Source organism: Cinclus cinclus, chromosome 14, assembly GCF_963662255.1.
Source record: "Cinclus cinclus chromosome 14, bCinCin1.1, whole genome shotgun sequence".
Lineage (NCBI taxonomy): Eukaryota > Metazoa > Chordata > Aves > Passeriformes > Cinclidae > Cinclus > Cinclus cinclus.
Window position 1 is genome coordinate 7,427,293 of NC_085059.1, and position 17,269 is coordinate 7,444,561.

At 39.8% G+C, this 17,269-nt stretch overlaps 1 protein-coding gene across 5 annotated transcripts in view; it reads right to left on the reverse strand.

Moving 5' to 3' along the window:
• The window catches only part of TENM2 (teneurin transmembrane protein 2), a 480,855-nt gene that overhangs the window by 33,249 nt on the left and 430,337 nt on the right, over nucleotides 1-17,269 (reverse strand). For all 5 annotated transcript variants that reach the window (XM_062502010.1, XM_062502009.1, XM_062502008.1 and 2 more), the window contains 4 exons: nucleotides 7,791-8,001; nucleotides 3,758-3,877; nucleotides 1,556-1,817; nucleotides 600-867 (listed from right to left, as the gene is read on the reverse strand). In XM_062502010.1, the coding sequence (XP_062357994.1) occupies nucleotides 600-867; nucleotides 1,556-1,817; nucleotides 3,758-3,877; nucleotides 7,791-8,001 (861 nt within the window). The remainder of the gene's footprint in view (nucleotides 1-599; nucleotides 868-1,555; nucleotides 1,818-3,757; nucleotides 3,878-7,790; nucleotides 8,002-17,269) is intronic.

Here is a 17,269-nt window from a genome sequence, read left to right on the forward strand (position 1 = left end):
GCTGTTCTTTCCACACTGGCACAGCTCTAATGCTCATTTTTAACACTGCTGTATCAAAATTATTCAGATAGTCAATGAAAACAGAAAAATATTATGATGATCACTCTTCTTCCCACCCACTAGAACCAAGCTAACTAAAAATAGCTGTAGAACTACAAGACTGAACAGCATTAGAAGAACAGCATTTTCATTTCAAATGTGTTACACCACAAGAGACTACAATAAGGGCATGTGTGAAAACCCAAATGCACTGCAGACTGCCAGCCAGTCCAGCATGAGGATCACTTTACAACTGAAGAAAATAAAATGATAATGATGGATTAGGTTTCACCTAAGTTCTGTGGCCAGTTTTCCCCATCGCCCGGTCTAAATCTTCTAAGTCAGGCACTGAGCAGGAAACCCAAGCATGTTGATGGAGTTCAGACCCTTTGAATGTGATCTTTAATGTGTAAAAGAACCATAATACAAAGATAAATTGTGTCAGGGAGACAAGAACTGTTCAGTCTACATTTTCTCCCTCATAAGGATGTTTGCAGTCTTCTTATTTAGAATTATAAGTGTTACTTGGAAAGTTTTGGATCTTGTATATGCTGACTTACCTACAGCATCTGACAACCCATAAACCTTCTGACCATAGGCATCTGTTTTGTCCCAGATAAATGTATATGCCAAGTTGGGAGATGCCTGAAATGATTTTTGGAACAAATGACCTTCTACTGCTACCATCAAATGAACTTTGATCAGATTCAGTGGCACAAGTGTCTGAGTCATGATGATCTTCAGTAAGGATTTGTATCCAGCAGTGCGGGAACTCAGGTAGCTGAGTTTTATACTAGAGCCAGGGATCTCAATTTCTTCATGAAGAACCTGGGTAGGAAAGAGAACAAACACTTCACATTAATGATTTTTTTAAAAAATTATCACCTTGTGTACTCTTATGAGCTTATGTCTTTCTCTTACTGGGAGTGGACATACTCAAAGCAACACAGTTCAGCTGACATTTCTGACAAATAATTATTTGGTGTCTACGTACACATCTTTTTAAAAGCCCACTGCTGGCAAAAGGGCAAATAAGCACAAGCATTTTTACTGCAAGCTTTATGTGAGGGAAATGCAAGAAATATCATAAGAACCCACAACTTCCACTAACAGTATAAAGCCTAACTGAATACAGCAGTGAAAAAATAGCAGCAAGAGCTTGCCTTTGTCCTGAGTAAGAAATAAGGAAACAGTCTGTGGTCAGCACCACATGCCAAGCCTTTGCAAAATTCTCTTGAAACACCTAAGCTGACAACTGAAATACACAGATACAGTTGATATGTTATATGATAATGGGAGGGTGCAAGGTGACCAAAGATAAATGTGTCTGGGTGACATAAACCTGGGATATCTCCGGCAGCCCTCATTAGAAAACCCGGTACTTGTCAGAACAAATGCAGCTCTGCAGAGACATTTGCTGTAGCAATTGTAGGGGATACATGGTGGCCCTGTGCTCACGTCAGAACTGTCACCTGATCACTGATTTCTACACCCTTTTCACTCACACTGCTCTTACCTGGGTTTCTGGCACAATGGGATTGCGGCTGGGAGCGTCACTAAAGAAAGTTGAAAGTGGTGATGAAATGATGACTGGGTCAGGACGGACAAACCCACTGAGATCACAGCTGGGAATGGAGTTCTCCTCTGTCTTCATCACAAGTGTGTCCATGGCATAGAAGCTGTTCCATGGCAGCCACACTGTCCTTTCCTGGCTCATAAACGGGGCCCGTTCAAAGTGCAGTGTCAGGGATGCTCCACCATTTGCAACCAAGTCAAACCTAGAAAAGTGTGGCCTTTAGAAGTGACAAGACTGAGTAATTCCAGTAATAACATTCCTGGCTAATGGAGACAGCTATAGAGGCATACCAACAGTGATGGGTATTTGTCTGGTTTTGGTTGGGATAGAGCTAATTTTCTTCCTAGTAGCTGGAGAAGTGCTGAGTTTTGGATTCAGGACGAGAATAATGTTGATAACACAGGGATGCTTTTATTACAGCAGAGCAGTGCTTACATAGAGTCAGGGCCTTTCCTCCTCCTCACCCCATCCCACCAGGGAGCAGAATGGAGGCTGGGAGGGGACACAGTTGGAAAAGTTGACCCTAACTGAATCAAGGGATATCCCAGATCATACAGTACCATTCTCATTATATAAACTAGGGGGAAAGCTGCTCAGAACCTGGTTGGGAATTAATTTATCTTTCTGTTATTTTCCTTTTCACTACATTTTTTGTAATTATTATTCCAATTATTGAACTGTTTTTATCTCAATGCAAGATTTTTCTTACTTTCACCCTTATGATTCTCTCCCCACACCACCAGAGGTGGGGAGAGTGAGCAGACCATGATTATGTTTTAAATGTCATGGTTCCAATGATCAATAATGAGATGTGAACCTCTGGCAACTAAACAGCTGAAAACCAGCCAAGGCAAGCAACGATTTGAAGTCACCTGGACAAAGCTCATTCCGATAGTACTATAAATTCTGTATTAAATAATTTTAAAAATACCCAACAAGCAAACTATTACAAGTCACCTTTATATAGAAACAGCAGAGAAGCCAAGTGCATTATGAGCTGGACACTGAATTATCCCTTTCCTAAGAGATCCTGTCCATCAAACATAGAATGGGACATATGGCAGTAAGAGAATAGTAATGAGAAGTGTTCTGCAAGTAAGAATTCCTGTTCCTGAGATAATTGATCTATCATTTTTCAGAGAAATTAGGTGTTTACTCCCAGTCCCCTACACAATCACATCATGTGGAGCTGCACAGGCATTTGAAACCTGGCTTAAATGAGAAATGCTTCCAGGTTGTTCTGACAACAGAAACAGGTATCAGTTGCTCTGTGTAAATGCTGGCAATGTAACAAATTACTCAATGACATCAGTAATCTATGCAGATTTAAATATAGTTCAGCCCACCATTTACTGCAATTTTAAACCATTGAAATCAATATTACACTTTATTATAACAGATTACTATTCTGGAAAATATGGAACTTAAATACTCCCTGGAGTTCAGTTGATTTTTATTAATTATATAAATTCCATTGTATTTATGCAAGATCAAGATAAAATGGCAAATGTTTACAATGTGTATGTCAGATAGACTGTTTTAGTTACCACAGCCAGTAAACCAGATAAACCATGACACACTGACTTTTGTTTATCTGAATTTGTGTGCATTTCAAATAAGCTGATACAAGGGGGGAAAAGCACTTTTTTGCACAGCAGGAGATTGTCTAAATATATTCAATTAGAATCTGTTGATTACATTCTACCATGAAGAAACTCAAAAGAGAGAGTATCTTCAAAAGCAAAGAGAAGCAGAAGGGAAATTCTAACAAAATATACCATTCTATAATGATGCTTTCTTTTTTTCCTAGAAGTGCTAGCCTGCTCTGCATTTTAAAATAAAATATTTCTTGTCTCAGCTGGATATTGCTGTAGCCCACAAATGTTTTCAAAGATACAGAGCAGTTTATTTGAAAGGAGTCTGCCTGCTAACACGTCATTATCAGAAGTCAGCCTGTTCATATTTACATGCAGTTAGTATTCAAAATGCTGTGTGAAAAATTACTTTTGTGTTTACTTAATAGCTCTTTGCCCTGGGAAGAAGGCAATGCCTGGTACCACATGGTTCCATTAGATCACACCATCTGTTACTCAGCAAAGACACTCCACAGCAAACAGGGGTCAGTGGAGCAGGGACACTCACGTGCCATCCTGACGAGTGATGGTGTAGCCGTACTTTGGATACTTGACAAACGACACGTTGACCCCAACTAGAGGAGTCCCATCTGTAGTCACCACTTGGCCTCTTATGAGAGACACAAGACTGAAAAAGAATTAAAGGTATTAAAGCCAATTACAAAAGTGGAGTTACGTTGTTTATAAGTGAAGTAGTGGAACACTTGTACATCATTTGCTCTAAATACAGTTTACTCCAAAGGTTTTTAGAATACTGAGGGACCACATGTTGCCCAGCTTCCTCTACACACCTAAATCACGAACGTGCTTGTGTGTACAGTGAGAAGTGCACACAAAATGGCAACCAGTGTTTTTCTTGCCTAACAAGGGTTTGCCTCATCGACCAACGAGGCTTTGCAGAGTACAAAGCTCCCTCACATTCAGCCAGACCAAAGCTGTGCCCCTGCAGCCACACTGAAACTCCAAAACCTTCCTACAGGGCACAAAGCCATGCCTGTGAGTGCCTGACACCCTTGACAAACATGGTGCAATGCCACATTTCTGTTTTATACGACCAATTCTTCACGTCAAGGTTCAAATTCCCCCATCTCAGAGGATGACTGATATTTGTACACTGCATTCCTGCCTGATTCGGAACCCTTGCTTGCACTTTGCCAAGAGGAAGATTTGGTTTAAAGTCCAGCTTTACACGCAGGCAAGACAAAGGACTTCTTTGGCCAGCAGGATAAGCAGCTTTGTTTAACCTAAGGGAGATGAAGACGAGCTATTCCTCTAAGAGGCACAGTCAGTTTTTTCTCTTTGGCAAGTGCTTTGCTGCTGCTAAGTGCACAGCAGGCACAAAGTGCTGCTGCTCCCAGCTGGAGAGGAGTTCCTAGCCCCTGGCTCTTTTCCCTTCCACCTTCCCTGTACCCTGAGAGAAGCAGGCTGGGGAGGGGGGAAGCTGTTTGGTAAAAGGGCAGTGGAAAAGGAAAAGCTCTTTGTAGATGGCTTCCGTTGCTGCACTGGAAATGTGAAAACTGGACAAGGTGAAAACAGGGAGAGAGTGAAGTCCTCTTAACCCATAATCTCAGGGACTGTAAAATTATGCGTTTCTGTAGTCATGGGTGGAGGGATTTACATATTCATCAGTCTGTGCTTCTAGCATGAGCCACCAACTCTGCCCTGCTGACAGACAGGGAATGAAGGGCCCCTTCCCAGCAGGACTGGGACGCTCCTGAAGCTCAGCAGGCTCCAGGCACAGCACCTTGAACCAATGTCTGGCCCCAGGCTGAGCTGGACAGCGGGATTAACCTGGGCTGGGCTTTGCTGGACACTGCAAATCCAGCTGGGCTCTGGGAGCTTCTTTCCTCAGTCACACAGGGATTGTTTGTAGGTCTTTTCTGCCGACTCTGACATGCTCAGGGGATGTGAAGTACATTTCTAACTGTCTTATATTGGCTATTTAACAACTTTTTCATCATATTTTTATTCCAAATTGTGAAATATTTCTTCAATATAACATTCAAAAAAAGCTAATTAATAAAAAATGAGCCATTGCTGTTACTTTTCTTTTAGGACTTTCAAGTGCTTTTTGACCCTTCAGGTCCAATTTTAATTTGCAAAAATCAACATTTTGTAACAGAATATAGAATTTAATAGAAATTGAAACCTGTTGAGAAAAATCTGCTTAGGAACACATTGGACCAAGATAATTGTCTTGGCATTATTCATTTTGCTTATTTTATGTGACAAACACACAGAAATAGTTGCAGGGAAAAAGTCACTCAAGCTTCTCCAGGGAAACTGTGCAGAAAGTAGATTTAGAAAGAAATTGTCAGAGGGCAGAAGAAAACTAATAATGCCCATGACTTAATTTTTTCTACATTCAATTTTAATATTTCAGGAAGTAATTTGAATAAAAATATTTTGATCAGTAATATTCCTTTTTATGTCTAAAATTCTAAATGAGGAGCACAGTGGATATTAGAATAAGCTAAAATGTAGCTAAAATATGGATTTATAAGAAGCAATGTTTTGACTAACAGTCACACATACAATCACCTTTCTTTGGTAATCTTTTAGAAGTGTAACAGACAAATTGAACTGACGCAAGAATTATTTTTTTTTAACCAAGGAATTTAAATGTGCAAAAACAAGTAGCTTCTTTTTCCTTGAAAACTGAATTTCATCTTGTTTCTGCACAGAAAAAAAATAATTGAGATTTACTTATTTTTGCAACAAATAAATTTTGTTATTTATTGCTTTAGCAATAGAGTAGGAAATAACTTTCTTTTCTTATACTAAGTCTGGAAAAAAAACCCAAACCATTATTTGTCTCACTTTTTCAAGTCTTTCAATGATGTGACAGATTGAGCTAAGCAAACAGCTTACAAACACGGGAACTATGTTTTGAGACTATGGCAGCTTCATTATATGGAAAAGTTGGGAGCTGCACTTTGTGGAACTCCTAAAAAATGAACCCATTAGTTCTAGAACTTACAATTTGACACTATACATTAGATTTGCCTAAAATTGTTACCAAAATAACAGCTGAGCCATAGAATTATCAGAAGTACCTTCAAAACTTAGAGGTGAAGGCCACTTTTAACATCATTAATGGGTCATTTGCAAAGATACGTTAACATCTTCCGTGTAGCTCAGATGAATATAACAGAACTAAGACTCCTACCACGAGGAACATTAAAAAAAATATATCTCAAGTTTCCAATGAGGATTTTTTTTGTAAAGGGGCCTCAGGATGGAAATGCTCAGCTTCTGTTTAGTCTAGAGCACTAATTCATAGAATCATAGAATGGGTTTGAAGGGACCTTAAAGATAATTTTGCTCCAACCCCCTGTCACAGGCAGGGTCATCTTCCACTAGATCAGGCTGCTCCAATCCCCTTCCAACCTGGCCTTAAACACTTACAGGATTAAAAAAGAAAAATCACCACAAATTTATGTGAAAACAGAACCATTTTTTTCTGTTTTTGAACAACTCCGTGTGTGTATGCATGCAGTATTTTAGAGAATAGCATAAAATCTGTATTATTATCTGCATTATTTATAGCATAAAATCCTACATAGAGTAGGATTCAACAGGGGTTTCCTGATGGAATATTGGAGTAATGACTGTGTGCAGCATAGGGGTAAGTAGAATACACCTGCCTGGTGTATCCAGAAACATTATGATCCTCTTTTCACAGACAAATATTTAGGGACACGATTCACATCAGTCACTAAGTCTGTAATGTGATCCTGACTGAGAAAACAGTTTCCTGTAATGAAGTGCAATCTTTTGGGTGTTATCTCAAATGAAACACTTTCTTCAGTTTCAGCTTTGGTGATACAAACATAATTAATATACTCATCAATTTATTAGCATCTTTCCTTGGAGACATCTTTATATAATATTGATAAATGCCAATCTTCTTGTAAGCATACAATGACATCAAATATTAATTAATGATGTGCTGGCATTTAGATTAATTGTAAATATATAATTAATAATCCCAGAAACCAAGCATAGAAAAAGAAAAACAACAAGAAGAAAAAGAAAACCTAGTCAGGTGGATCAATGCTGCAAGTAAAATCATTTTATGTAAGGAATAAGCAATAAAAATCCATAAATTGATGGATCTTTAAAATTATTTGAAATGCTATTCCATTACTGAAATTTGTGTTAATGGCACTACATTAAAAATTAACTGGAAACTAGTTTGTGTTTTGCCTTTCTATAGACTGCAGTCTTCATGAAATACAAACCTCAGCAGCTCCTATTCAGTGGAAGAAACCTTCTTCTGGGCACCGCCAGAATGTTAAAATGCTAATAAAACTCAGTGTTATAAAATAGAGGCCACATCATAAACTGCAACAGCGTGGCCTCAGTGTGATCGATGCCCGAGACGAAGAACCTGCAAGCACCTCCTGTTAAAACACGGATAAAATCACTGGCAGAAATTCTCCCGTTCAGCAACCACAGAGACCCGGTGTCACGTTCCCAGCTGCTACCTGCTGGGGTTGAAGGAGTTCTCTGAGCTGCTGCTGCAGGGGTTTTCTCACCTGCTGTTGAAGGGGTTTTCTCCGGGGATGATGTGGGTGCTGTCCTTCCCCACGAGCAGCTTGATGCGGTCGTAGAAGGATGTGACGGCGGCAGCGCCGGCGTGGTTCTGCTGGATGATGTCCAGTGGGTCCCGCGAGCCCCGGCACAGCAGGCTGCTCTGGCAGGTGGCCTGCAGGCAGCAGTCGGGGTCCAGGCAGTCCACCAGGCCATCTGAAAGGTAAACAGGCACCGAGATCCAGCACGGAGCTGTGCAGCAATAATGCCCACGGAAAGGCGCTGGGAAAAACAGGTTGTTTTTATAAGTTCACTCTTATACCATCCCTGTGCCCTAAACCGGGTGTCAGCCAATAGTGCCATGAGGATGATGCTTTAGAGCACGCTGCTTAAAAAACACTACAGTTAATGTAAACCAGGGTTAGATGAGGATAAATCCCAAGAAACCTGTCAAGGGCTGAAATGAGGCAAAAAGAAGTGGAAGGAATAAAGGATTTTTGTTTAGGTTATTTGCTTGGTTTTTTTTAAATTTTTTTTAAATTTTTTTGTCTTGAGAATTATTCTGTTTGATTTAATTTGTTCCACTTGAGGAGCTGAGAGGAGATGGGGATGATGAAATTACTATTACTGAAATAAAATACAAACTCCACTGTAGCCATTTTGGCAGTTCCCAGGGAAGGGCTGCTGGAAGTCCTACCCCCCATGGACACCTGGCTCACAATTTGTGTGCATACTTGGATAAGGAAGGATCAGTCACAAAGTTGGTGGCTTCAGTCATCATATTACAGATTATGTTTTCCATCAAGAATATTTCTTAGGATTCATTTTTAAGAAAAAACAGAATTTTAACACCAGAAATTAAAAGGGAATCAAGGGGGAGATCAATCTGTATACTTAGATAAATAACAATCATCGTCTCTTCATCAATCATTCTATCATTATCTCTTCATTTAGTATCATAATTTAACTGAAATATGTTCTCTCAATGGAGTTCTACTATGATTTAGAAATTAATAACCATTTGCTTTAAAATATTATAATCTCTAACAATTTAGAAACATCTGTTCATCTACTCTGGCAAGAATCAGGAGTTCAACCTGCAATCTACTTATGTGTGTAAAACTTTGCAAGGTGTATCAATCTGATTTTTGACTACAAAGACGGCCTGGGCATACCCTGAATATCATACACAAGAGAGCATTCCAGTATGGAAGCAGACAAAAGTACCTCAGGTTAACATCATGACTCATGCATTTTCAGGATTCTCAAGTGCACAACAGACCAGCACAGTGATAACTGGAAAAACATCAACCTAAAGGAAAAAAAAAAATTCTAAAAACATAAAAAACTTTCTTATTTTACAATTAGCATTGTATTTCCAACCTGCTGGGTGCACCTGAAATGACTGTGCCTGACCTGATTTAAAAACAAAATTGCCAAGGTATGCTGATAATGTTTCATTCAGGCCTCTAAGGAGATTTCAGACAGAAAAAGTACCCTGTTGTGAGAGCTATATGCTGCTTTAAGGTCACTGGCCAATTCACATTAAGAGCTCCATTCGTCTTGGAATCCTTTCCAAAGAGGTTGAAGGAACTTTCTGTTTTGCTACAGTTCATTTTCTCCCCAATTTATATAATCATTCTGAGGACATTATTAGCTTCAGGGTATAACTCAAGGTAGTTTTCCTATTAAGCTCTGAGAATTTCTCAGCTTCTTTCCCAGTCTGTGAGATGTCTACAACTATGAACTGAGCTTTGCCCACTGTTTAGCCCACTCAGATCTGTTGCTTAGATGACCACCGGGCACAGAAATCCTATCAGCACACCAGAAATAACAGAGGCAAAGCACAGGACATAAATTACTCCCTCTGACAAATTTACATTTACCTATTCAAGCTGCATCATATTTTGGCTGTACCTGTTATTAGAGGTGAGCATAAGTTCTGCCTGTAATGACCTCATCATGCAGCTGATTATGGGATGCTGTAGCCAAACACTTGTGATGACACCATGAACCTGGAATGGGCATATCCATCCCTCAGGCTCCTGTCAGTCATGTGAATCACATCTTTATGCTCACGAGCCCCCTTGGATATTGTCTGACATTGCAATCTTCAGTAAATTACCCTGCCACTGCCAATCTCACCGTTATCTCACAAACAATCAAGCAGGCAATCAAACTGCTCTGAATTGCCAGTTCAGGACCTGGGAGGCTGGAAACATCTCCATTCAACAGCAGGGAAAAACCTGCCTGTATTCTTCCATGTAAGAAGGTTTTGCTGCAGTTCTGTGAAGTCAGACTCAGATGCTTTCAGATACTTAATATTTAGAAAAGCCAGGCATACAGCATAACACAATTTACTTTTTAGACCATTATTACTTAAATGGCTATATTCCCCTGTAGTAATTTATTCTCAGATGGCAAGATTCAGGATGTAGGATGTTTTTTACCTTATGTGAACTAGCTGATGCAGCTTGTTGCAACAGCAGCAGTGAGGTCTGGGTCTCTTCAACACACACAGCAAGGCCCTGGGCACTGCTGCTCAGTATCAAAGGCTTAGACACCACTGTGCTGCTCACATCCACAGCTGCTGCTCTTATTGACTTTGCTGCTCTGAAATCTCTGACTCCACGCACGAAAGAGCAGTGGTTATTGTCAGAATACATCTCGTTTTAGCTCATGTTTTCCTGATTTGCTATCTGGACTATTATCACAGAATGGCTGAGATTGGCCAGGACCTCTGGAGGTGATCAGGTCTGGCCCCCTGCTCAAGCAAGGCTACCAGATGCTGGTTGCCCAGGTTGCCCATACAACTTCTGAAATGTCTTCAAGGATGGAAACCCCACAGCTTCACTGGGCACCCTGCTCCAGTGCTCAGTCACTGGACAAAGAAGTGTCTCCTAGCACACATTTGTGCCTGGGGTTTTTCCTCCTCAGGTGCAGGACCTTGCACTTCATGAGGTTTCTCTCAGCCCATTTCCCTAGCCATACTGGAGTGTTATATATGAAGCAAATTGCTAAAGAATAATTTATTTGCATTAGGCTCAGCTGATTAAAACCAGAGCTAGAAAAGAAGTACCTTCTGTGAAAGAAATTTCTGCTATTAGCATAAATTTTAATTAGAATTCAGTACTTTGGGTTTTAATATATATTTCAGAGCTTGTCATCTTCCAAATTTCCTCAGGTATGTTGAATTATTTATATGTTTAATTCAATGACAAACCCTCACCACTCACTCCACCAAAATATTGCTGCTTTTCATGGCACACACAGCTGAGTTTCAAGTGGGCAGTGACCTCTCTGATACTGTGCACGCTAAGGGGAGAAGACTGGAAGGAGCTTAGGTGGTGCTGAACCTCCTCCAACAATTTGAGACCAACACAAGTCCTAACTTAGCCTTAACTGAGATGAAAGAAATAGAAAATTTTAATTTGATTTAAACTGGCAGCGCAGGATTAGCTCTCCATTGCTTTCGTGGCTTTTCTGAATTCCCAAATCTTTTCAGAAATTAAGCAAGTGACATGGTATCCCTCTTGAAGAGTTCACTTGGCTAATGGATCCACACATTTCTCAACTTTCTGTGAACTGTTCCACAAACTTTTTGGCACACTTCACTACACGGCATAGAGATAATTTCAAAGAAATACTTGAAAGTAGATTAACCTATTCATGCATGTCATATTTATGAGTGCCTTATTATTGTGTTCATCTTGACCATCATTAGAAGGACTAAAAAAGCTCTCGGAGGAATAGTGATATATTTTACCACATTAGTATTCTAATATATTTAGAACCTCTCAGCATCAGTGTTCCAGTATCACTGAATATATTTCTCACCATATCTGGGCTACTGGATTGCAGAACTGGAAAGGTGCTACACCTTTCTGCAGAAAGTTGATGCTTGAGCTATTAGGGCTTTTAAATTCCAATGAGTAAATTATCTACAGTTTTCCCACTTCTTCAAATACCTGCAGGTTGTGCTTCAGGTTCAATTCACAATGCACATCGGAATAAGTGAACTTTGACCTGACATCCAACTTGCTGAGCCAATGCTTTCTGTACCCAGCAAGGGACAATTCTATTTCCAACCCAAAACTCCTGAGCCCATGCTCAGCAGAGGGCATCCTTACACTTCACTAGCTGCAGGAGCTGGAGACTTTCAGAGCCTAATTCCTGGAATTTTTTTCTTTTTCCAATAAACATTTCAGACTGATGATTAAAATGGAGGTGGGGAGCGGGGGGGAACAGCAGCTACTACAAACCCTGAGGGCAAAAGGGTCTTTGATCACTCTAAGGGCAAATTAGTTAATTTATCATGAACCGATTTTAATTATGTGCAGTATTAATATACCCAAGGTGAAAGAATTAGAGATGCTCTATCAGATTATCAAAGGAGTAGGCCTTCTCTGCCAACACAGAAATATATTAATTGAGCTCTAAAATTGCTTGGAAAACTGCTTCCACAGGCAGGCTATGCCACAGCCCAGTATATCTTATTACCAGGAAGTTTATCTAATATTTAACCCAAATTTTCACACTTTTGTAGTTTGATCTAATTACTGTTATCTATATTGTCATGTATCATTCAAAATAATTCCTCAGAAGTTCCTGGTGCTAACAAGAAAGGGAATGCTTCTATTTCTGCTCCAGCCCTGTAAACTATCAAGACATCCATGACAACACTGGCTTTTTTATCTAACTATGAGCACAACAGAGCATTTTTGTAACCCAACCTGCCTATCAGGACAAGCTGGATTGCAAATCCCAAGTCGTGATAAAGTAAAATGAACCTGGAGATTGGTCGTGCCTTCAAATACCCAAAAACCTCCCCAATGAGGTTTTCAAGTACCCTGGAAGATGAGAGTGGTGAAGCAGCAGCCCCACTTCCCTGGCCCACGCAGGATCCCTGCGCTGCCCGCAGCTCTGGCAGGCAGGAAAAGCCTCATTCCTGAGAGCACCAGCTGCAGGAACCCACTGCAGCTTCAGCTCCAGCTCCAGCTTGGGGGTCCCTCAGATAATTGATGCTCCAACTCCAAACCACTCCTTGCTCAGAGCCAGGCTGATCCAAAGCGCTGTAAGGTCAGAACAACCTCAAAAAAAAAAAAAGTTTGCCCATCTTCAGTGTACATGGACACCTACAAGGATCCTGGTGCCTTTCCAAACCATGGAATTTGCAGGCTCTGAGCTTCTTGCTTTTGCTTCTCCTCAGTTGTGAGAGTGAGTTACTGCAGTACCACATCCCGGGAGGGATGGGGAAGGCTAAGCTGGCTGATGTGTGTGAAGGCGATTAGAGGCTGACGTGAAGCTGTAACACAATCACATACAAGCACACTCATTAGCTCTTGTCAAACTTTGAGTGCCTACTTTTGATACAGATTTTATAACTGAGCCCACGTGACTCACTCTGGCCCCCATCCACTACAGATTTCAGCTCCTGATTGCATTTAATGTTCCACAACTGACTATTGTACAGGCAGCAGGAAGGTATTTTCTGTGCCAAGAGTATTCTGGGTATTTATATTGAGAACTTCATAAAATCTTTTGTCTGTGCTAAATTAGAGACCCCCGCTGAGGCAATGCTTGTTGAGGCAAGCTAAATTACATGATTTGCTTTTGTGCTGTGAAATACTTGTATTATCTTAAATGTCACAAGCCTGATGCAGTATCAAGTCACAGGATTTGTAATTTTCTAAAAGCAATTTTTTTCTAAATGTTTATTGCAGGAAGACACTTCTCTTTTCTTTCTATTTTCCTTCTGTCTAATTTCAGAGATGAGTTTTCTAAGACAACTCAAATAAACAGACTTTCAATCAGTCAAGTGCACCGTCCTGACAATGAACTTCACTAGAAATGCCTTTTTCTTGTGAATTGAGGAGATTTCATACTGGAGCAGATAGTTGGCTTTCCCTAATTCATTATCTTTAATGTATTGTGCCAAACAGAATTACCACCAACTGTACTTCCTGGTGGGGTTAAAGATATAGAGTAGCAAACTGAAGGGCAAAATTTGCCCTCTGAGAGATGCATATCTCTCTTTTGAAAGCCAAGTGGAAAAGAAATTAAAATATATTTTAAAAATAATGTGCCACTTTGCATAACAAATAAGAAATTCCTCATTTCTATTTGGCTTAATACTCTATATTGCTATGGCTTGCTTCCTCTCCTTCTCCTACCAATTTTAGTCCAGATAATTACATTGTGAGGAGAAATGTGATCTGGGAAGTGATAGCAGTGATTGCCTTTAAGCTTTTCTTTTTTTAAAAAATTTAACCTGCCTGCACCTATCCTCTCCACCCTGATCAAATACAAAATAAATTTAGCAAAACTTTTGCTTATTTCCTCTTTTTTCTTTCTCTGAGATTACATATTTTAACTATCTTGCCAATAAAGACTATAAAAATGAGTAAATTTGAACAGATGCAAAAGGTAGAAGAAAGAAAGAAAGAAAAGAAAGAAAGAAAAGAAAGAAAGAAAAGAAAGAAAAGAAAGAAAAGAAAGAAAAGAAAAGAAAAGAAAAGAAAGAAAGAAAGAAAGAAAGAAAGAAAGAAAGAAAGAAAGAAAGAAAGAAAGAAAGAAAGAAAGAAAGAAAGAAAAAAGAAATCCTAGAAAGAGCAGTCCCAGTGGGCATCATGGGCTTATGCCAAGGCTGCCTCTGCAGAGGAGCAGAGGATTTAGGATTCTTAAATCTTTCTCCCAAATTATCCCAAGTCACTCAGGACGAAGATTCCTCAAATATGATGGATATCAACTGCATCTGACATTTAGTGAAACTATACTTTAGGAAAGACATTTGAGTTTTGCTGGGTATCCCACTGTCTCATGCACCTGGAGGTGCTGCAAAGTCTAAGGTGAAATTTAGTTAAACATATGTAATTCAAGGAAACTGTTTTGAGATACTAAAAACATTTTTCTATTTAGGAACAAGCAAATTATTATAAAATAGTTACTGCAAAATGATGGGTATGAACAGCCACAGTAGTGATTTCCTTTTGCAATGTTCCAAAAAAATAGGAATGTAGAAAGTAGCATATCCTCTCCCATTCCTCAAAATACCATCAATAATGCCTTAATTGCCTAAAATAAAGCCATGGTGAATTAGATGGGTTATACGTGTCTATTAGGGGGATTATATATTGTAATCACAATTATAGGTCTTAAAATAAAGCTATTTCTAATCCCTCCAAAAGATGCTTAATGATTAGATTACTGAGGGACTGATTAAGGGAAGATATTAGCTTTAGAAGCAGCCACAGTGAGCAAATTATGTAATCCAAACATGGTTTGGAAAACAGAAACACTTTCCTAAGCACTAAATTTTTCTCAATTTAGAGAGATCTTAAAAGTGAGTCAATGCCAGAATCCCCTTGCTTTTCAGTTAGGCTTCCTCCTTAAAGAGAAATGGAAAAAAAAAAAAAAAACCAAACCCAAAAAACCCTCAAAAACCCCAAAAAGAGAAATAAGAGGCTTTCAAGTTTTTTTTCCCAGCAAAGTAGCCTATGCACCATAGAAACCCTAACCAGGTTCTTAAGGAATCACAGAACCACAGGCTGGTTTGGGTTGGAAGGGACCCTAAAGCTCATCCAGCCCCACCCCCTGCCATGGGCAGGGACACTTTCCACTCTTCCAGGTTGCTCCAAGCCCCTCTAACCTGCCCTTGGGCAGTTCCAGGATAAAGACCTACTTAAGCCCTGATGGTAAGGAAAAAAGCAGGTGAATTTCCCAGTGTTACCTCATATCATTCACACTGAACAGCCCTAAGAGGAGAAAGTAGCTTTGGAGACTGTCTCCTCTTGCTGCTCTGGAATCACATTTTATTTATGCCAGTAATCCTCTCTGACATCTCATTTAAAATAAAGATTTGTAAGTCTAAAAGAGGGGGGCTCATCTTCCTCATCTACGAATAAACCAACTAAAGGACATTAATCTAAAATGGAAAGAAAGTATTAAGTATAATATTTCATTTTTCCCTTTTTGAACTATGGTATGGAGGTTGCGTTGTGGCAGATAATAAGACAAAGCAGGACAAATGCGAAACCCTCTGGAGTCAGTGGCAATGCTCTCCTTGACATCCATAAAATGAAGACTTGGCCCAAGGCCTTTGAATCTGATTGTGAGATACAATTGCAATAAGAATGGCTGAACAGGGAAAAAGCTCCAAAATATGTTAAATCTGCTTCCACAGAGGAGAGGAAATGATAGTTCCCTTTCAGAGACATGCTGAAGGAATTGTATTTTAACAACATGCCGTGATGGACAGAAAGGAAGGAGGCTCAACTGTCCAGACAAGAGCTCATTTAGGAAAAAAAAAAAAAAAGAGAAAAAATAGTATTTTTAGCTACCCTACTGCCTTCCAAAAGAACAGCTTGTGTGTTCTGTACTACCCCAGAACTACTTGCTTATGTTAACTGAGCAATGTTGGTAATGGAGCAGCAAATGAGTTCAACACTTTGCTGCAAATAAACTCAGCTGAGTTTCAAATGAAAAGAGTGACTGGTAAGAGAGGCAATTTCTTTTACTTCCAATAAACTTGCATTTTATGTGAAACTTGGGTTTCTGGTAACTAGCTGGATCTTTAATATTGATTCCCATAGTACACTTTTCAGCTTTGTCTAATGAGAAAACTTAATTTCATCTGTTCCTTTATATACAGAGTCACAATTACATAAAGGTGGAGCTTGAAGCATGGAACACACATCCCTTCCAGACTCTCCATTCCTGCAAACTCTCCTATAAACACAGAGGTCACAGGACAGATTCCTGGCCAGGTGTGCAGTGAACCAGACATGTACAGAGCAGCACATCTTAGGCAAAGGCAGGACTGCATTCTGAGATATTAATCATGAAATGATTAACATTATATTAGTTTTAGAGTTTTGTTGTAGCTCTTGTGAATTCAACAAGCTGGTGGTCAGGACAATGGCTCTGTCCTCCCAGCACACATGGGACAGGACCCCATGACATCTCAGAGAAATCTGAACCCCAAAATAAAATCAAGCAAACTGCAGCAGCATAAACCACCAAGGCAGGAGGGAGACTGCGAGCGCTGCAGTGGCACAGCCTGTAGGGAGCTGTGTGTAGCAAACACAGCCTGGCTCAAAGTGTCTCTGGTTTTTCAGGAATGCCTGGCCAGCTTGAGAAGAAACAGCAGCTGTTGAACAGCACCTGAGCTCCCTTATACAAACATTCCATGGGAATTAATAAGGATGAGACTATTAAGAGCAAGAATGATCACTGAATTAAAGTTCTGAGCAAAGGGTCAGAAGATACTAATTTTCACCTTTATCAAAAATCCCCATGTGAAAGCATGGGGGACAAAGGGACTTCTCAGGTTGTCTGGATCTTGGATCAAGCTCAAATTTTCAAACTATTTACACTCACAAGAACCAGTGACCAGTAACCTCTCTAGTCTCTGGAAAAAAATTACTTAAAATGCAAACACTCAGAACATCTGAAGAGTTCTCCCCAAAACCTTTCCAGCCTTCAG